The sequence below is a fragment of the Leptonotus elevatus genome, chromosome 2 (genome assembly GCF_054856555.1).
Source record: "Leptonotus elevatus isolate MCC_2025b chromosome 2, RoL_Lele_1.0, whole genome shotgun sequence".
NCBI lineage: Eukaryota > Metazoa > Chordata > Actinopteri > Syngnathiformes > Syngnathidae > Leptonotus > Leptonotus elevatus.
In genome coordinates, this window is record NC_141240.1 from 30,543,094 (window position 1) to 30,565,026 (window position 21,933).

General features: G+C 40.0%; 1 protein-coding gene across 2 annotated transcripts in view; it reads left to right on the forward strand.

The window, feature by feature from the left end:
- LOC147179560 (low-density lipoprotein receptor-related protein 1-like) overlaps nucleotides 1-21,933 on the forward strand; it is a 100,119-nt gene that overhangs the window by 40,766 nt on the left and 37,420 nt on the right. For both annotated transcript variants that reach the window (XM_086068756.1, XM_086068757.1), the window contains exons 7-29: nucleotides 2,839-3,001; nucleotides 3,186-3,408; nucleotides 6,292-6,481; nucleotides 6,561-6,704; nucleotides 6,788-7,024; nucleotides 8,422-8,602; nucleotides 8,859-9,081; nucleotides 9,172-9,361; nucleotides 9,444-9,566; nucleotides 11,645-11,785; nucleotides 12,544-12,669; nucleotides 13,685-13,801; nucleotides 13,897-13,977; nucleotides 14,077-14,244; nucleotides 16,361-16,543; nucleotides 17,160-17,357; nucleotides 17,560-17,805; nucleotides 17,901-18,098; nucleotides 19,784-19,988; nucleotides 20,085-20,249; nucleotides 20,730-20,974; nucleotides 21,244-21,375; nucleotides 21,634-21,861. In XM_086068756.1, the coding sequence (XP_085924882.1) occupies nucleotides 2,839-3,001; nucleotides 3,186-3,408; nucleotides 6,292-6,481; nucleotides 6,561-6,704; nucleotides 6,788-7,024; nucleotides 8,422-8,602; nucleotides 8,859-9,081; nucleotides 9,172-9,361; nucleotides 9,444-9,566; nucleotides 11,645-11,785; nucleotides 12,544-12,669; nucleotides 13,685-13,801; nucleotides 13,897-13,977; nucleotides 14,077-14,244; nucleotides 16,361-16,543; nucleotides 17,160-17,357; nucleotides 17,560-17,805; nucleotides 17,901-18,098; nucleotides 19,784-19,988; nucleotides 20,085-20,249; nucleotides 20,730-20,974; nucleotides 21,244-21,375; nucleotides 21,634-21,861 (4,107 nt within the window). The remainder of the gene's footprint in view (nucleotides 1-2,838; nucleotides 3,002-3,185; nucleotides 3,409-6,291; nucleotides 6,482-6,560; nucleotides 6,705-6,787; nucleotides 7,025-8,421; nucleotides 8,603-8,858; nucleotides 9,082-9,171; nucleotides 9,362-9,443; nucleotides 9,567-11,644; nucleotides 11,786-12,543; nucleotides 12,670-13,684; nucleotides 13,802-13,896; nucleotides 13,978-14,076; nucleotides 14,245-16,360; nucleotides 16,544-17,159; nucleotides 17,358-17,559; nucleotides 17,806-17,900; nucleotides 18,099-19,783; nucleotides 19,989-20,084; nucleotides 20,250-20,729; nucleotides 20,975-21,243; nucleotides 21,376-21,633; nucleotides 21,862-21,933) is intronic.

A 21,933-nucleotide genomic window follows, 5' to 3' on the forward strand; every position in this document is an offset into this window, starting at 1 on the left:
GCACTAGAAGGAAGATATCACAAGACGACAGTATATTCACTTTCCGGAATTTTCAACCGAGTAAACTCTGTGTAAGCATCTAATCAATGTAGTGCAGTGTTTTATTTTTATTTTTTAGAGTAGGCTTACTATTTATTGGCTTCAAATTGATACTGTTGGAAGTATCATTATCCCGCTTAACTTAATGGCAACCCTTTTCTGTCAAACTTCGTGTTTGTGTTTTAAAACATCTTGTACTGTTTTGTTCATGATTTCTTTTATTGACTTGTATGTTTTCACTTACCTCCCTTTTGGACTAGAAGACTTTGTAGACAGCCCTGAATTATTTCTGGCTTGGAGGTGCGCCAGAATTTCCGATGTTCTCTTCAATAAATCCATTTCGGCTTCTCTCCAGATGACACGCCGTTATGCCAGCCCGCCATTATTTCTATTCTCGCATGCTGAAGGTCCCAGGTGGGACTCGCCACTTGAAGCTATGCATGATTTCGAATTGGGGTGGGGGTGGGGTGGGCGATTTGTACATTAGGCCCAGATGGTGTATTGTATGCACTGTGATGTGGCGCACGCAATGTGCTGCTGTTTAATTCCGCTTTGAGATGCTGACTGCAGCATTCCTGCGTCAAAGGACGGATGTCAAAATTGTTCTTTGGTAGTGAGTCTGTGTGATGTGTAGTGCTTTGAAAGTAAGTGCGCGGCGGCAGCTGTAAAAACATAAAATCAAAAAATGTCTCCCACTCACTGGGGGATTTTCGTGTCGATTCACACCGAAAGTGAGACTTTAAGCACAATTTTAGCTGAGGCTGAAGTTTGCATGCTAGGTTCCTCTTTCTTGCAAGATTAGGTCAGCTTTTTTTGTGTTTTTTTTTTAAAGCAGTGAGCCTGTAAAGTTCCTTTTTGAAAGAAGCTGTTGTTATTTTAGGTCACTTGATGTTCTTAGAATTGGATCCCCCATCAAACAAAAGAATGAAGAACTATCTGACATAATGTCACTTCAACGGACTTTCATTCATTTATCACAATATTTGAGTCAGGTATCCTATTGATTATCTAGTTAACTCGCATAACATGCCATTGTCCTGTGTCAATTTTGCTTCACAAACTGTCATCATTAACTCATTCTCTGCCATTGACGGCTATAGACGTCAAAAATTATTTTGAACTATTTCTATTCGTTTAACATTTTTTCCACTTTTGCTAACAAGAGGATGAAAACCTCAATTTTTTTATTGTAAATTTAGAACGATATAAAATGTATGATTAATCATTAGTTAACTATTGAAGTCATGTGATTAGTTACAATTAAAAATGTAATCGCCTGTCGCCTCCAATTTAAAAAAAGGGGCGTCAGGCTATTAAAAATTGTAATCGTAATTAATCGCATTACTTCAATAGTAGTCACAAATTTTATATCTGTTATAAATGTACAATAAACTTTTTTTCCAGGCTTTCCTAAAAAAATGAAATGAAAAAAATGTTAAACCAATAGAAATAGTTCACATGAACTTTTGACGTCTATAGTCGTCATTGGCAGCAAAAGAGTTAAATGCTATAGGTGCAGTACTGCACACATTATATAGCTTTTATTTGTGGATGTCTGAGGGAAATTCTACTCTTAATGTCATAGGCTGCAAGACTTTGAGACATCCTGTTCTAGTGTAGACCAAGTGAGCGTTATTGTAATCTCTTTTTATAGGATTGAAGGAGAAACAACTTTTTGTATGTGCTGCAGGAACGGCAATAATCCAAATTCCGACCACATTCCTCAATGCCAGCTAGCTCAGGATTAAGGGTAAAAATAGGAAATGCTTTGCTCGGCTTAAATCATAATCTTTGATTAATTGGAAATGTTATTCTTTCAAGAGTGGAAATAAATAGCAGAAGGAAACTTTTGACTTAAGCATTATTACAGAAGTTTGATTTGTGATTAAAAAGAAGTTTTTCTCTCTTTATGAATGTAACTTGCTTGATTAACATGAACAATCAATTTCTTCCATTGATGGACACAATATAGTTAAAGGTAGGGGTGTGAATTGCCTAGTACCTGGCGATTTGATTCGTATCACGATTCATAAATCACGATTCGATTCGATACCGATTAATCCCGATTTGAATCTATAAATTGATTATTGCGTTTTTTTGTTGTTTTTTGTTGCAGTCCGTTTCATGTTTGAACAGCATTTAAATAAAATATTAAGGCTTAATGTTACATTAATATAACATTCTTCCATGCTTAATGTGTGAATCCTAACCCTGAGTAAGACGTTTTGTTGAACATTCCCATAAAAAAAATTCGGTTTTTAAAAATCGATTCCAACGCATATCGAATCGATTCGAGAATTGCATGCTGTAACATCGCGATATATTGCCAAATCGATTTTTTTCTTTCTTTCTTTTTTTAAATTTTAAATTATTATTTTTTTTATTATAGAGCTCAGTATTGTTCATTCGGTAATTTTACCGATTTGACATGTCATCATCATTGCTCTCTTTATTTTTTTATTTTTATTCTTATTATTATTTTTATTATTTTGTATGTGCGTGTGTGTGTGTGTATTTATTAGTTCACCAAAAACCTATTAAAAAATCCCATACCGTTCACCTAAACCGGACACCGCCGTCAGGAGACCCGAGGAAGGACCAAAGAAAAGAAAGGAAAGTGAAATCCAGCACCGACCACCACCGATTTTTTTTTTTTTCTAACACCCCTACTTCCAGGTAGTGATTACACTTGCGGAACCAACACGCAAAGTGACAGGTTGCGCTGCTTGGAACGTTAATGACTTTAATTTGAGTTCTTCGCGTTTCTGTACGTCTCTGTCTTCTTTTTGCACCCTTCAGACGTGGAACAGATGGCGATTGACTGGCTGACGGGAAACTTCTACTTTGTGGATGATGTGGACGACTGGGTGTTTGTCTGCAACAAGAATGGCCAGACATGTGTGACGCTGCTGGACCAAGAACTGTACAACCCGAAAGGCATCGCCTTGGACCCAGCGATGGGGTGTGTGACCTGACGTTACCTCTGAATGACCATTTAAGCAACACGGGGAAGAAAATCAGCAGTGTGCTGATTCAAATTGTTTTTGAACTGAAGTTCCCTTTTTACAAAGTGTCACTTCCTAATTTTTATCCCTCTGAAAATGATTCATTTCCTCCTCTTCCTCTTTTCTCGTCTTGCGCTGCAGAAAAGTCTTCTTTACGGATTATGGATCCACACCGAGAGTGGAGCGTTGTGACATGGATGGTCAGAACCGCACAAAGCTGGTGGACAGTAAAATAGTCTTCCCCCATGGCATCACTCTGGACCTGGTCAACCGGCTGGTGTACTGGGCCGATGCCTACCTGGACTACATTGAAGTGGTGGACTATGAGGGCAAGAACAGACACACCATCATTCAGGGCCTTCTGGTGAGATTTGAATGATAAAGTGTGTGGAACTTTAACAAGCACAAATGGTAGAGCTCTAGACTGTACACCTATAAAAAGAAAAAAAAAAGGCTCCGCATTTGGAACTACAACACACATTAGGCACAATTTGGTCTGAACCAATCAGATGAAGGGCATGGCCATCCTGTAATTGTGTAGTGGTCTACACATTTGCCCGCATGCATTTGAAGATGCAAAAATTCTATTGAGGAGCAAGAAATGTTTAAGGGGAAATGAGACTATTGCTCATTGAGGCGTCGGCTAAAAGATGATGTGGCGTCATTGACGCGTGACACAAAATAGCCATCTGCTTGGCTCAATTGTTACCACAAATATCCATTACAATGTTTCAAGTGGAATCAAATGAAACTCAAACATCAACATTTGTTACTCGTCACAACTTTGCAGACACGGCGACGCCCCCACCCGGTGGGCCCCGTTCGTCCCCGAGTGGCTCATAAATATGGAAAAAGCATTGATGTGTTCCTAATGAATGACGTTTTTATTTTGTTTATGTGGCCAAATGCATTTGACAAAATGACGGCCCAAATGTTAGTAACAGGTGCGTGCCTTGACATTGTTAACCAACTGAAAACGTCATTATTATTATATTGCCTGTGATATTTTATTTTTATGAACAGTCCCTGAGTGTGTTTTATTGATATATTTTCTTTAATTAATAGATTGTATTCATTGTTCTACAGTTTGCAATATTCTTGAGCATGAAACGTAATTTGCTCTTTAAAAGGGTACAATAGATTTATGATGATAGTACCAGCAGCATAAAAACAACAACGATAACGTTCATCGTGATAGTTTCTTGGAAAGTACATAATAAAAAAATAAATAAAAATAAAGAGTGTTATCGATTGGCCTAGGTGAGTGACTCATGCCCGTCAGATATGGAATGGAAATAGCTGCGGCTGATGAGATGATAGGAACGATTCACTTCTTAAATGTTAAGTTCCCAACAGTGACACAGAGCAATTATGCACCAATATTTTTGAGTAAGTCAATCTGTCTTGCGGAATTGTGCTTCAAATAAAGCATTTTTTGATGACCAGATTGTTAGTTAATCATTTACCAGTCAATACATGACTAAAAAGACTGGCAGTGATTTTTCTTTTTCTTTTCTTTTTTTTTGAAGAGTGAACCTAAAACTGCTGTGTTGAATGCAACCCAGTTGAAAATGTGGGTGCACCTAACTGTTTAGTCACGAGCCCTGAATGGCTGTCTGTCCCACTCACACGCACTCCATTTACTGATGAATTAAAAGTAAAACCCTAATTTAATTGCACAAAATGCCCGTTTGTGTACTCATAATACAGTATTTAAACTCATCACATTTTCAGACTCTACTCTCTCTACTCTACTAATGTGAGAAGTCCTTTTTTATTGCTTTGATTGATACAACTTAAGAATGTGATTTTCTTGGCTAATGCCTCTCTTAAACATATTAGTCTGGCTCTAGTGAAGCTTGGCTCAAACCCGTAGTCGTGTAATGGTCTTAATGAAATCAGGACTGAAGTGGAGGGAGAGAGGAAAGGAGGCAGCGTGTGTTGTGCACACCTTTGTCTTTGCTACATTGTGGGGCCCATACACGCGTGATTTCCCAGGTTTAACTACCGTTTTGGGGACCGACTTGAAATTGTGGGGTTTGAATCGGGTTATGGTTGAGGTTAGGGTAAGGAATTGGGGTAGGCAATCATTTTTGATGGTTTGGGTTAGGGGAAGGGGCTAGGAAATGCATTTTGTCAATGAGATGGCCCCACGATGACACAAAGACGTGTGTGTGTGTGTTATTAAGAGAGGCAAGGGTGGAATAGGGGCTTCTTCCACCGCCGGAACTTTTGGAGAACTTTTCAATTGACCTTGGTAAAATTTAGTTTGCGCGTGTTTCCACCAACAAAAATTTCCGGGGTAATTAAATTCCCCAGGTGGCATCCGAGTACTATCTCAGCAGCAGCAGGGTCTTGCTGAGCCAAGCTGGAACTTTGAAGGGACGGGCTGCACTTATGGAGGACCAAAACTGCCCAAAATTAAAAAATAAATAAATAAATGACTAAAAGTGAAAATAAAAACGGACACCAAAAATTATTTTCAAAAATTTAATAAATATAAATGGAAATAAAATAACAAAATACATATATGCATAAATAAATAAATAAATAAATACAAGTAAAAATAAAAAAGAAAATAAAAAAACGAGATTCAAAAAATAAAAAAAATAAATGTCAAAATAAATACACAAATATCAATTAATAAATAGCATTTTGTCCTGGCAGAACGTCTGCAGTTTTTATTTTTGTATTGATATTTAGTTTTATTAATGGATATATACATATATATATTATATGATATTTATTTTTGGGGATTACATTTTTTAATTATATTTTTTAATATCTGTTTTTATTTTCACTTTTAGTCATTTGTTTATTTATTTTGTCATTTATTTATTTAGAATTTTGGCAATTTGGGTCCTCCATATGCACCGACCAAGGCATATTTACATCGGCTGGGCTCATCAAACTCATACGTCATCCAACTCGTTTGAATTAATTACCGAGAACTCTAAAGACGCCGCGGAAACACAAATGATAAATTCCCTGCGGAACTTTTACAACCAAGAACTTCCTTTACCCAGAACTCAAAGATCTCGGGCTTGTTGGTGGAAAAGCAGCTAATGGAACAGATCTGCATAAAAACAAACTCTTGCCAGAGGGAAGACATCTCCTAAAGCCAAAATGTTCAAATGAATCCCCAGATTTAGTTGAAATAAATACAAATTGGTGGCCCTGTTTTTGCACATCAAATTTGCGTGATTCTTGTTTCCTTTCATTAAGTGCTTCCATCCTCGCCTTTCAGATTGAGCACCTATATGGGCTGACTGTCTTTGAGAACTACCTGTACGCCACCAACTCAGATGAAGGCAACCTTAACCCCAAGACAAGCGTGATCCGAGTGAACCGCTTCAACAGTTCTGACTTCCAGGTGGTGACGCGGGTTGACCGCGGCGCCGCGCTGCACGTATACCATCAGAGACGCCAACCTCGAGGTATCCAGTCTATAATCCACTTTTTTTTTTCCAATGTTATATCTACAGTACGGTATGTATAACTGTACTGTTTGGGCAGTGCGTAGCCATGCATGTGCCTTGGATCAGTTTGAAAAAGCTGGAGGTTGTTCCGACATCTGTTTACTGGGCAACAGTCACAAGACGCGCACCTGCCGCTGTCGTTTTGGCTTCAGCCTGGGCAATGATGGCAAGTCTTGCAAAAGTGAGTACAAATCTCCATTTGAGGTGAATCCCTTCTGGCTGTTTCCATTTCGGTAACGGTGGCACATTTTCTTTCTTCTCTAGAACCAGACCACGAGTTGTTCTTGGTATATGGTAAGGGTCGCCCTGGAATCATCAGGGGCATGGATATGAATGCAAAAGTACCGGATGAATACATGATCCCCATCGAGAACCTCATGAACCCACGAGCTTTGGATTTTCACGCCGCCAGTGAATTCATCTACTTTGCCGATGCTACCAGCTACATTATTGGTCGGCAGAAGATAGACGGGTCAGAGAGAGACACCATACTGAAAGACGGTAAGAATTTTAATCAATTAATCAATTTAATGATAATGCATATATTTATGGAGACTGGGGTCAAGTTGTATTTCGCAATTTTAAAAATTTGCTGAATTTCGCAAAGTTCCTTCATGTTAAAGGTTAAATAGTAGCGGTGTGCAAAAAAAAAGATTTTCATAAGAATCACGATTCTCATTAAGTACGATTCAGAATCGATTTTAAATGTCCCAAAATCGATTTTATTTGAATTATTTTATACTGTCTTGCCTTTCTTTGTGTGTTTGTGGGAGCGCTATTCATGTTGTACTCGATTTGGCCACTTAGGGGCAGTGTGGTTTCACGCGGTCTGATACACTATTAAGTTGTAGCCACATTAGAGAGTAGAAGGAAAAAGTCACGATCAAGTTATTCCAATAAAAGTGTGGCGTGGGCCGTTCTTTTGAGTGATAAAAGTGCTGCGAGTAGCGCACTAATTAGCATTAGCGAGTCAGACTGGAGTAGATCCTTACGATTCTTTGCACATCTATAGATTGAAGCAAAAATCATTGTCAATCGAATCATTTTGAATCAAAAATCATGCTTAATCCAAAATCGATTCTGAATCGAAAAGCAGGCCCAAAAATCGGAATCAAATCGAATCGTGAGACAGTCAAAGATTCCCACCCCTATTAGATAGCTCTTAATATGAAAAGAAAAATGCACTGAGCTGTCACCATTGTCTTACAAATGCAATTATGCCATCTTGTGGCAGAAAAATGACTTCAACACAAATCAATATCACACTTTTTTTACAGTACAGTACATCTTTTTAATTTTAATTCAATTTTATGAGTTATGAAATTACTGTATCAATGACCAAAAGATGCAGCCATATTTCTATTAGTTTAACACCCCCCCACACACACACTTTTATGTTAACAAGAGTATGAAAACTTAGAAAACAATATTTTACCGTACATTTTATTGTACATTTAGAACAGATACAAATTTGTGATTAATAAGTTAATAAGTAATAAGTAAGTTAACTATTGAAGTCATGCGATTAATTATGATTAACCATTTTGATCACCTGACACCCTTACTTTAAATATTTCTGTATAAGTTCATGAAAAGAGGCTGTAGCGATCATAGCCACAGTATACGCCAATTCTCATGGAGAACTGAATTTTCAGATAATTTACATTAATATTTTGTTTTTTAGTGTTTGCTGCTCTGTTATTGTTGTCACACAAGTAGGAACTTGAAGCATCGTCCCAATTTCCAATTTACATTGCCTTGTTATATGGAATACAACATTAATCAATACAGGAACTATTTAAGAATCCTACCATCACCTGTTTGCTGCAGGGACGCTTTAGAACGATATATATTTTTTTCATTCGAGTTAACAAAGCTATTTTCTCTCCATATCTCAGGTATCCACACAGTGGAGGGGCTGGCAGTAGACTGGATGGGAGGTAATCTCTACTGGACAGATGACGGGCCTAAGAAAACGATCAGTGTTGCCAGACTGGAAAAGGCTTCTCAGACTCGCAAGACACTGATCGAGGGCAAGATGAGCCACCCGCGTGCCATTGTGGTGGATCCCCTACATGGGTGAGCCACTTGTTTGGAAAAACTCCGTGAAGTGAATTCAGAGATTTGTTTCTAACTGTATTATACTGTACATTTTAGAAGATAATTGCTTGAAATTAAACCAAAAATGCGATGATTGTATAGTTTGTTGTATTTGCTTGAAATGGTGTTCCTGCAACCACATGGGGTCACATTGATTTTTCTTCAAAGAGCACCGATATGATGGACTGCCAGCTTATATGGCTTTTGACTGAAATGATCTCCCGCCGTCTTCCAGGTGGATGTACTGGACCGACTGGGAGGAGGATCCCACCGAGAGTAATCGAGGAAAGATCAAGAAAGCTTGGATGGACGGATCCAATCATCAAGTTTTCCTGACGAGCAAGACGGTGCTGTGGCCTAATGGCTTGAGTCTGGACATTCCTCAGGGTGTATTATACTGGGTCGACGCTTATTACGACCGCATTGAGATGGTTTACCTCAACACGACTGAACGCAAGGTTGGTTCTGCTCGACAATATCATCTCTTCTTTTTTCTCAATTTTATACATGGTATGACCGCGATCCACCTCTGGTTCCTCATCAAACAGGTGGTGTACGAGGGCCAGGAGCTGAATCACGCCTTTGGTTTGTGTCACTACAAACAATTCCTCTTTTGGAATGAATATCGTGGAGGTAGCATCTACAAACTGGACCAAGTCACAAAGACAGTCACGCTACTCCGGAATGAGAGGCCACCTATCTTTGAAATTCGGGTGTATGACGCTCACCAGCAGCAAGGTACCTCAACATTCAAGACTCGGTATTCATTTCACACCGACTGATGGTGCTCATGGCCAATTTCTGTCCTTTTCTTGTAAAGGCACCAATTTATGCAGAGCTATGAACGGGGGATGTAGCAGCCTGTGCCTTGCCATCCCTAATGGCAGGTCGTGCGGATGCGCTGATGATCAAATCCTGGATGTGGATAACATCACCTGCAAAGGTGAGACGGCACAGAGAGGTAGTGGTTACCGTTGTGGTCTCACTTCAACGGGGTTCCAGGTTCAATACAAATTACTTGCATGTCCGCTTTTCTATCATAAAGATATGTGATTTTCAGGGGTGTCAGGCACGCGTCGTAATTAATCGCGTTACTTCAATAATTAATCAACAATTAATCGCACATTTTATATCTCTTCTAAAAAAAATTAGAATTTTTTTCCCCAAGTTTTCATACTCTTGTTAATTTGTGGACTGATTTTGGAACTGACCTGAAAAAGATGTCAGTCACTTGCTGAAGCAAAGTGAACAAAAAAAATTACTTACATCAGATATGAGCTGTTAAAATTGTATATATGCTGTAATTTCTTTGGATGTGAGTATGAGGACATGATTTACAAATGTATTATGGTATATGCCTATGAATTTCATGTACATATGTCGCTGGCAAATGTGCGTATGTTAAAGTGCACTTGTATATATGATTAGGTTTATACATTTCCTTTTGTTGAAATACATTACCTTTTCATTTTATCAACATAAAACGAATAAGGGGTAGGACAAGATACGTTTTTAACTTCCCCCTACCCCTTTTGAACATATAAACTCTTTTCTTTCTTCCTATTCTTGTTTTCTTTTTTACGTCCACTTTTATTTTAGACTTTTAATGTGCTTTCTTTGTGTTTATATGTTCAATAAAACCATAAATCAAACATAAAAGCGGAAAAAATGTTAATAGAAATATGGCTGCATCTTTTGGTCATTGATACATTAATTTCCTAATTTATAATTGAGTTCAAATTAAAAAGATGTAATGTATTTTTAAGACAAGTGTGAATTTTTTTTGTGCGGAGGTCATTTTTCTGCCACTATACGGCATAATTGCATTTGTAAGACATTGGTGACAGATCAGTGCATTTTTCTTTTCATATTAAGAGCTATCTAATCTTTAACTTGAACGTGTCTGCTGTGTTGCCACTGGAATTCCTCCAAATAAGGGGCGGTCAATAATCGCGCGTTAAAAAAATGAGTGGCGTTAAAGGAACTTTAAATTCACGCAAAATTAATGCACTAATTCTGACACCCCTAGTAACTTTAGTTAGAAATTGCAGCAAAGATAGGAGGATCTGGAGGATCATGACATCTGCATGCATAAAATTGAACAAAGAAAAACAGTGCAAGTTGATTAACTCATTCACTGCCATTGACGCCTATAAACGTCAAAATTAATTTGAACTATTTCTATTAGTTCAACTTTTTTTCCTCACTTTTGTTAATAAGAGTATGAAAACCTAGACATTGTTTTTAATAATCTTTTTTTTTTTATATATATAAAATAAAAGATTATTAAAAATTAGGGGCAGCAGGCGATTAAAAATTTAAATTGTAATTAATCACATGACTTCAATAGTTAACTCACGATTAATCACAAATTTTATATCTGTTCTAAATGTACTATAATTTTTTCCCCTTAGGTTTTCATACTCTTGTTAACAAAAGTGGAAAAAAGTTTGAAACTAATATGAATAGTTCAAATGAAATTTTGACGTCTATAGCCGTCAATGGCAGTGAATGAGTTAAGGTCCACACATTCACAACATAAGTGCAAAATATACATTTCAAAAACCTTGCTTTGGGTTGGGGTTTCAATATAGGAGATTTTTAAGCTAGAAAAGTCCACAATAAATCTTTTTTTCATTTATTTGACTCGCTGTGCAACATCTGCCTTTTTACACGCCAAATCAGCCGAGAGAGGCTCATGCTCTCAACACAGGTTAAGTTATATAGAACTGGAATGGTTTGTTGGCATTTCCAAGCTCAACGTGGACTTTTAATGGAAAATTAATCACTCAGCAGGGGTGGAGTCTGTTAAAGCGTTCTAGACTTAGCTTTCCACCCACAAACGACACGACACAATATAGTTTTACAGTATAACTGCCAGATCTGTGGGAGGGGATCTTCAAATGTTATTGCATCTTTAAAATGAACAAAACCCGACCTATCCACCAGTAGGCCGTTGTGAGGAACTCTGGTCTCAATGGCCCATCTGTTTCTGCTCCTACCCCTGATCCCATCCTGCAGCCAACCCCTCCTACGTGCCCCCGCCGCAGTGCCAGCCTGGGGAGTTTGCCTGCAAGAACAACCGCTGCATCCAAGAGCGCTGGAAGTGTGACGGGGACAACGATTGTCTGGACAACAGCGACGAGGCCTCCGAGCTTTGCCGTAAGTGTTCCATGCCTCCGTCACGGTTACTCGGCAACGCAGAAATAAACACACTGTTGTTGCTAATGCAAACCCAGTGAGCACTAGCTGGCGCTTCCAAAATGGTTTCCTTCAAACAGCTTGATGTGGATATAATGTCATTGGCAACTTTTCATCTCATCGGGGAGCATGTATCTGCCTTGCACGTTCTTGTCAAATTTCACAATAAAATGTCATATCGGAAACTGCCTTGTGACCAAATTTAGTCCATTTCTTCAATACTATTGGTCAAACATTACAAATTACTGACCATGCAAAGTGAAGGCATTTTTCGGTTTGTTTTGCTTCAAAATTGTCCCCGACTCCAGCAATTTTTCTTTTTCACACAAAAATATGAACCTAAGATGCACTACAATTTCTACAGGTGAACTTTATTTGATGTTGTGAAAAATGTTAATTTGTCCAACTTTTCAGTGTTTCTTTTCTCTATTTGCTTGCTAAAGCTTAACATATACATTCACATATTTTGCCACTTAGCTTCTTGATAGAGAACAAGTTGTGAAAAAAGCACTGAAACATTGAACAAGTCATGACATTGGACATGTCATTCAAAAATTTTCGAAACGTCAAATTGACCTGTAATGGTTCATTTTACTTTCATCTTGAAATTTCAGATCCCTAACTTTTCATGAGTAGTAAATCTGGAAACAATTCGTAAAAAACAAATCACCTCATTCACGTCTGGTTTTACTCATTGTGCTCCTCATGTCTCCCACAAGACCAGCACACCTGTCCGGCAGACCGATTTAAATGCGAGAATAACCGCTGCATCCCTCTGCGCTGGCTTTGTGACGGCGACAACGACTGCGGCAACGATGAGGACGAATCAAACACCACATGTTCTGGTATGCTTCAAGTCGACACCAACTTTCATTTGTTTTCTCTGTCAAGGGCTATTTAAGTCAAAGTTTATTTTGAAAAAACGAGGGACTATATTAATATAGAAACATTTCAATACACAACATTTTATGACAAATTTCCACACAAGGTTAGACGGCAGCTTATGTGAGGTTATGGTCAAAAATTGGATTATCCACTAAATGTAAATGGTACTTAAGATGTTTCAACAATGAGCTAAGTGTTGAGGAGATCAGTTACAATACATTCTATGAATGATGTTGTTGGCTGTATTGCAGGAGTTTTGAACCAGGGGTGTGAAAAACATGGATTTGCCAGCTTTTAAATGTAATGTGTTAGGCCAGGGCAGTGGTTTTCATACTTTTGGGGTTAACAAGGGCTTACAATGGAAAATTTATACCAAGCTCCAACTCATCAGCCTAAAACCGACTAAACACAACTACCACATATATTTTTAAGTGCCAAAGGAATTAAAAACTTGCCTATTTCTGAGAAAAATAATGTTGCAATAACAAATCTGAAGTTTTTAGAGGGGAAAAAAAGTTATAATGTTGTGAGAATAGCTGTATTTTTTTTCCAAGGAAAAAAAGAAAGAAAGACGTGTCTACGTGGCGGCCATGTTGGGGGGGAGGTTGACGCTCCCATCAAATGCAATGCATGGATATTGAAATTAAGTTATAACTTCATTTTTTCATGAGGTTTACTTTTCTTTTCTTTTTTACGCCAATTCACCAACTGTTAGCAAGAGAAAACATGCGTGCACATTATTCATAAGAAGTGAAAAAACTGCTTTTGAAAGACAATTTGGGGTGTTGCTTTGCGGTCATAGGCTTCAGCTTGCGCGCTTCCACTGGTCTGGGGGCCTCAGTTTGAGAAACACAGAATTAGTGTATATCAGTTTTTTTTACTAAGAGCATTTTTGTCTTTCGCTTCATTTCTCATGCCCTGTGTGCACGTTGAGACACATGCTGAAACGTGTTTTACACTTTTGTCACCTGGCAGCACGCACATGCCCTCCAAATCAGTACCCTTGCGCCAGCGGTCGTTGCATCCCCATCTCCTGGACATGTGACCTAGATGACGACTGCGGAGACCGCTCAGACGAACCCGACTCATGTGGTGCGTCTTTACCGCCTCACAACGTTATGTTAGCTTGAATAGCGCAGAGACGAGTCATTCATTTCTAACTGACCCTCTTCTTACCTTGTCTCCAGCCTATCCCACATGTTTCCCTCTCACCCAGTTCACCTGCGCTAATGGCCGCTGCATCAACATCAACTGGCGTTGTGATAATGGTAGGCAAAAACACATCTCACAACTCTTTTTTTTTTTTTTTTGAAGATAACCCATTTTTATAATGGATACTCATGTTTTGTGTGTGTTCTTCTGTACAGACAACGACTGTGGGGATAACAGCGATGAAGCCGGCTGCAGTCATTCCTGCTCCAGTGTGCAGTTTAAATGCAACAGCGGTCGCTGCATCCCAGAATATTGGACTTGTGATGGCGATAATGACTGTGGAGACTACAGTGACGAGACACATGCCAACTGCACCAATCAAGGTGAACAACATGATTATACGCTGGTTGTTTTTACATCATGTTTCCAAATGTTCACGTTTGAATCGTCGTAGAAGAATATTTTGTGAATGTTACCATGAAGTAAGCGGCCTCACAGGCAAAGTAGAAAATAACTTTTTTAAGTGAGTGTTTCACTTTCATGCTTGTCCTGTGGATGACTGAGCTGGAGTGTTATTTTGGTAGCATGCTCTTCCTGTTATTATTTAAAAAAAAATTCAGTTGACATTGAGGTTGAGGTTTTTTGTGAACGTGTGCGTGACAGAGTGTTTAAAGACTGCTTGTCATGTATAAAAGATTCATTCAATAAACGGGAAACTTTTGCTTGTACTTGACAAATAATAAATCAATGTGACTACACTCGACTAAACATGACATTCTGATGAATTATTGTGTTTGTGGAATGCAGCCAAAGTTTTTAATCCATTTCGGAGGCGGCCATTTGCTGTTGACTAAAAATTACATCACAGTGCCCAAGGGCTCAGATAACAATCAGGGCTCACCTGTTTTCTGGGTTTGGTCATGTGACATACGCAAGTTGAGCCCTTTGGCACTGTGAAGTAATTTAATAAAAAAATTAAATTGACCCAATTTTGTTTTGTATCAAAACAACAAAACAATCCATTGTTGGGCTAAATTGACCCAAGTCGTGGGTCGATCCAATTATTATTATTTTTTTTAACCAAAATTGGGTTATTTTTGACCCAGCAATTTTAAATGTGCAAGATGGACAAAAATGCTTAATTCATACTTCATGAATACAATATTCATCACAATGCTGTGTTTGGACTATGGTGGCCGCATAAAGCTTATTGTAATAATAAATAAATAAATAGACTTATCTTCCTATTTAAAATGTATGTCATACAATGGTGAGTGTTTTGACTGTGGAACATACTCTCCGGTCAAAATGACAATTTGTTGTTTGCTTTGTTCTAAAATCAAATCAAAGTTCACCTAACGCCACAGAATGGATTGAGATCCAACTTGGTGCAGTTGGCGTGTTTCCTTGTGCGCCTGGAAGGCTGTCACATTCAAGAGATTCATCTTCCTCCACGCCACATTTCCCCTCTAATTGGCCTCGAGTTTCACTTTATCGTTTTCGGCAAAACCTCTTAGTAGTGTCTGTTAAGGATGTGGTTATGTTCTGTGGTTAGCTAATAATTAGACTGTTTTGTGGTGCGCAAATGACACAGATGTTTAACATTTTCAAATCTCCATTGGCCGTCTTTGGAAGATCGGGTCTCTCTGGTTAACCACCGTGACAGCATTATAAAAGAGCGTACACCGCTGTGCACTGTGTGTGTGTTCTGGTGTTTAATGTGCTGCTTGATCCATGCAGAATCCCAGCCAAGTGCTGTCAAATCCCAGCATGCAGTAAACAAGGCTCAGCATGACCTGTTGGCTTAATGAGCAATCTGCGCGCTGTATGTTTGCAGCCCGCCTCCCGATGTCATTACCAGAAATGAAAACGCAATACCACCGCCTTCCCCCCTGCCCGCTTTACTGATCTGCTCTTCTGAGAGGCCCAAGGTGGCCTGCTATACTGTGATATGTGCCAAATGCTGACCTTTGTATGAGGGGCAGGCATTGTGTCGCCACCTCAGAAGTGCCCTTTGTCCTCTCGAGACATCAATCACAGAGCTGTGTACTTTTGTTGTTTGACTTGGCACAGCGTCGGGTCGTTGATCGCATCATATCAACACAATAATTAATGGCTAGAAAGGCCTGTTGTCGCTCTCCTCTGTCCTTGCCAAGTGCATCCGCTCTGTGGGTCTGTCCTGTGACGTCTTCTTCAGTGTTGTCAGCGGTTGTTTGCTTGTTAGCAGGATTACACCAAAATGAAAACACTGCCAGATATGAACTTAACAAACAAATAAATAATTACGAGAAAGTGATGGATGGAGGTCATCTGCTGCTTCACTCGTTATGATTGCAAAATCTGATTGCCACAATGTGATCATAGAAATACAAACATAGCAGTCCCCCTTTTTTTATTTTTTTATTGCTGTAAATAGTTCAACTTTGATGTTGGTTAGGCAGACTTGCTTTTTGACACTTTGACTAATTTAAGTCACCTCCCTCCCACTTGTCTGTGCAGCTACTCGTCCCCCAGGTGGCTGCCATGTGGATGAGTTCCAGTGTCGCATGGACGGTTTGTGCATCCCCATGCGGTGGCGCTGCGACGGTGACACAGACTGCATGGACCTAAGTGATGAGAACAACTGCGAGGGTGTCACTCACATGTGCGACCCAACTGTCAAGTTCAGTTGCAGGGATTCAGGTGAGGAAGCTCTGAACTTGTTTTACACTTGAATTTTTTTTGGGATGATGTTCATCTTGATAGCAATAAAGCTTGTTCATATCATTCCAATCCGAAGGCATTACCTTCCTTAAAGCAAATCTAAAGGAGTTTTTAGTATGGAAAATTTGGGAGAGTACCGCGAGAGCAAAATGATGATGGAATTGGAAGTGTTAGTGGAAGAGTTACAGAGAATGAATTTATCACTCCCATCACAGCAAACCTGAAAAACTGCGAGGAGAGGCTAGTAAAAATTATAACCGTGCGCTGAAATGTCACAATTAATGCAGAGTTCAACCGAGCTTTCTCATATGACTCCTTGTGACTGACTCCAAGTCAGTCTTTAGGTCATTCAGAATCCCACTGGTCTCGATTTAAACCTACCATTCAGGCGCATCTTAGGTTTGATAAATAACATAGTGCGGGCCAAATTAATCTATTTGTCTCGATTCCTCCCAGAACGTAGAAAATGAACTGTGTAGCAATTTTTGTCACCATTTTTGTGCAAGCAAACGTTAAGCAAATCAGGCCAGATAGATTTGCAACAGAGATTAGCTGTCGGCGGAGGCTGAAGGTTGCCATTTTGTGATGTCATCAGCTCGCTGTATCAGCAAGGCCTGGGTGTGTGACGGCGATAGTGACTGCGAGGACAACTCGGACGAGGTCAACTGTGACGCGCTGGTGTGCAAGTTGTCTCACCACGTGTGTGCCACCAACGACTCCATCTGTCTTCCTGCCGAGAAGCTGTGCGACGGCACTGACGATTGTCCAGATGGCTCTGATGAAAAGCTTTGTGGTATGTAACCTTTGCACATATGAAGGGAAACACTAGTAGTCAGTACTTAATTATTTTAGAGTGGGAATGGAATAACTTTTGCACAGAAAGCTATTTGCTGGTCACCGCTTCATTTAAAAGTATCGAAGTATACATAGACGATCAGTTTCTTTCACTCATCTTCGATAAAAACGCTGCATTAAAAACCATGTTTGTCGTGCAGACTTGTGTTCGCTGGACAACGGCGGTTGTAGTCACAACTGTAGCATCATTCCGGGCGAAGGCTTCATGTGTTCCTGTCCCTTGGGCATGGAGCTTGGAGCAGACAACAAAACATGCCAGATTCAGAGCTTCTGTGCCAAACACCTCAAATGTAGCCAAAAATGCGAGCAGGAAAAATCGAGTGTCAAGTGCTCCTGTTATGAGGGCTGGGAACTGGAGTCTGACATGGAGAGCTGCAAAAGCACTGGTGAGGACAAATAGTCTCAACTAAGACTGAAAATAATAATAACAATTGTTACAACACTATTATTTGTCTCTCTTGTACACTTTCATTTTCTTTAGATCCCTTCAAGCCTTTCATCATATTTTCCAACCGCCATGAGATCAGAAAGATTGAGCTTCACAAGGGGGAGTTCAGTGTCCTGGTACCAGGCCTCAGGAACACAATTGCTTTGGACTTTCACCTGAGCCAAAACACATTATACTGGACGGATGTCGTAGAGGACAAGATCTACCGTGGGAAACTGTCGGAAAACGGAGGTGAGTTGGCAACAAAAGTCAATACAAAATGTTTACATTAGGATTCTTGCATTGCAGTATTATGAAAGACCAAAAACGGCCACTCTAAATGGAAAAAAGAATGGCACTCCGAGAATGAATGATGTAAAATTACAATCAAAGCTGTGCTTTGTTGTGTTGTAGACCTTGTTAGGTTTCACAAACCATGACATGCTTTGGCACATCAACACCAACTCTAGACTTCATTGAAAAAAAGAAACTAAAGAGTCTGAAAAAATTGCCTGTTTTGTTGGGTTGAGAAAAAAAAACACGTGAGCGGGGAGCATTACACGAGTACAAATAAAGAGGGAAATTTGTTTGACACGGTTTTATGCCGGATGTCCTTCCTGTTGCAACCCACCCATTTTTTTTTTTTATATATATAGTTTTCCACTCATCCGGGCTTAGTGGCTTGGCTGTGCCTGGTCATCTGCCTGAAGTGTAGAAGCCTTTACCACATTGCAGTCCAATTCCAATATATACTGTGTAGTAAATAAACACCAGGGCAGAAAACCGTATCTTTGTTTATTCACGTTTCCATCGTGAGAAATGATTAATGGATCATAAATTATGATTTAATTGGTTTCCCATTAATATTTGGACAAAATCTATTGTGATCACACCATAGCATAGCATAGCACAGCACAGCACAGCACAACAGAACACATAACAACACCACTAATAATGGAGATGATGAATCCTTGCGGTTTAATGGAAAATTGATTTATTCCTTTTTGCTTTATTCTCCTACCAAGTAAACAACATTGAAAACTTTTATGGAGGAAAAATGCTTGACTGGTTATTTCAACCCCCCCTCCAAAAAAAGAAAAAGAAAAATCCGAATACAGTGTCAGCAGAGGTGGTCTGTGACCCAGAACTAATCTCCTAAGTCATGACTGGCCTTTCCTCCTCTAGAAGTCCAGGTTTCCTTGCCAATCAAGGTTACGTTCCCAGCACAGCACTCGGGGGGCACACGGAAGGCTTTGTCTCTTCCCATTTGTCTCAGCGCTGTCTGTGCGTGACTGCAGCCTGCAGCACTGATCTAGCGTAGGAGGCACAACTCTCAACTCTTCCAGTTCTCAGTCTGCCAGCATCACTGCTCCAATAGAGTTGTATCGCCACTTCTACCCAAGCTATGTAATAATTTTTTACAGTACTGCCGCCAGATGAATATAAAAACACGTCGAAGATCGCCAACAACTGCAGTATTCCTTTGAGCAAACCCGCTGGAGTTGTAATTGCAGTGCCACTTGAAGGGCCTGTGAAGAACTCGCCTAATCGCCCTCAGACAGAGATGATTATACATTCTGGCTTCGCACTTAGTTTGCATGAGAGCCAGTTGTTTCTGGGAAATAATAAAAGAGGGCAGTCTGGCATTGAAGGCTGGTTTTCTTAAAAGTTTGGCTGTGTGGTGGGGAAGATATTGTGTTGGGCAAAGCCGCACCGACAAAACACCGCAGCAGTGCGTGCCGTACTTCACTGATGGATTCCATAAGCGTTAGGAATTCTAAACAAGTCATCGTGTGATCTGCTTCAAAATGAAACATAAAATATGTTCTCTCATCCGGAATCAAGGTTATACTCTGTGTAAATGAGAATCAGTACAGGCATCACAATTTATGGTACAAAAAGGAAATGATCCGTTTTTCTCATTGTGTGGTGTGTAGCTCTGACTACTTTTGAAGTAGTGATCCAGTATGGGCTGGCAACTCCCGAAGGCCTAGCGGTAGACTGGATTGCAGAAAATATCTACTGGGTGGAGAGCAACTTGGACCAGATTGAGGTGGCCAAACTGAATGGGACCATGCGAACAACGCTGCTGGCCGGGGAGGTCGAGCACCCCCGAGCTATCGCCCTGGACCCACGTGACGGGTAAAGACGGCTAGTTGGGCTGAAGATTCATCCCCATTGCTGTATTTCACCATATAGGTGACAGTCCATACTCACGTGTATCTTGTGTGTTGTCAGTATTCTATTTTGGACAGACTGGGATGCCAGCCTGCCCAGGATCGAGGCAGCGTCTATGAGCGGCGAGGGCAGACGCACCATCCACAGGGAGACTGGCAGCGGCGGCTGGCCCAACGGACTCACCGTTGATTATATGGAGAGACGCATTGTCTGGATCGATGCCAGGTATTGTTTACCTCTTTTAACACTCTCATTGCAATGCTTTTACTCATACATGTCAAACCACCCACTCACAGATACAAATACCATCGTAAATAAGGGTAGAAATCTTGAGACACACGTCTTAGTCAATGTCTTAATCAGAGGTTAAGTTCCCAGACCTCCTAAATGCCACCTGAATATCAAAGGGGCGTTTGCAGGGCTAAAACTGCTAGCAAGATTTGAATGTAGCCTCACTTTTCTAATCCTTCTCCCCCTCTTGAGTCTGTGACCAAAGTGAGTAATCGTGATAGTTATAGCCAGCTTCAATAAAATAGCAGTGTTTGCAATCTAAAGCTAGCATTAGCACCCTAAACAACAACATTAGCCATAGCTTTTTCATTACTAGCATGACTCGTCATAATGGAGTGTTTTTGTATTTTCAGGTGTCCAAATGCTTTTGTCCATAATGCCAATTAATCCACATTTGTTTTCTTCCTCTTATAGATCAGACGCTATCTACTCTGCCATGTATGACGGCTCTGGGCTCATTGAGGTGTTGCGGGGTCACGAGTACTTGTCCCACCCATTTGCTGTCACCATGTATGGAGGTGAAGTTTACTGGACTGACTGGAGGACCAACACTCTTGCCAAAGCCAACAAATGGACAGGGCACAACGTCACTGTGGTCCAACGTACCAACACACAACCTTTTGACTTGCAGGTCTATCACCCGTCGAGGCAACCCCAGGGTAGGTTGTTCACTCACTCATTTATTTGTTTGCTCCCTCTGTGCAAATCTATTGGCAGTGTAACATATTGAACAAAAAAGGATGCAATGATTCAGTTACCAGTATTCGTAACAGTGCTGACACTGTAAATCTGAATTTGCGGGAAATGTGAAACATCGAGTAAAGAGGATTAAATGACAATGTGAGGAATTATCACTTCAGTAGGATTGTTGATTGACAGTTTTGACAAATTTTCCTTTACATGTGATACCATTTTTTCCCCCCCACAGCTCCGAACCCATGTGCCGCCACTGACGGCAAAGGCCCTTGCTCCCACCTTTGTCTCATCAACTTTAACCAAACTTTTTCCTGTGCCTGTCCTCATCTCATGAAGCTGCAAGCTGACAAACGCACCTGCGTTGGTAAATTCAATGCATTTCTGAAATAACCAATTTTCCTTAAATTATTTATTATTGTTAATTAATGATATTCATCTATGTGGAGAACTTGACCATGTTAATGATTTCGCACAATAATTATCAAGAATGACTTGCAACATGTCTTAGTTGTACTGTCATTGTCTACAAACAGCATTCCTGGTGTTCTTAGTCATTTAAAACTTTGCAATATCCATCAAAATGTAATCTAGTAGTCATTGTGTGTTCATATTTGTGTTGCAGAGTCCCGCAAGTTCCTTCTGTATGCTCGTCAGATCGAGATCCGGGGCGTGGACATCGACAACCCCTACTACAATTACATCATCTCCTTCACCGTGCCCGACATCGACAATGTGACAGCAGTGGACTACGATGCGGTGGAGCATCGAATTTACTGGTCGGATGTCCGAACGCAGACCATTAAAAGAGCGTTCATCAATGGCACTGGCGTGGAAACTGTTGTCTCTGCTGGTAAGACATCTTCCGGGAATGTCTACAATTCCAAGGTTGATTACATTTCCAATGTCTCTTTGTGTGGTAGCT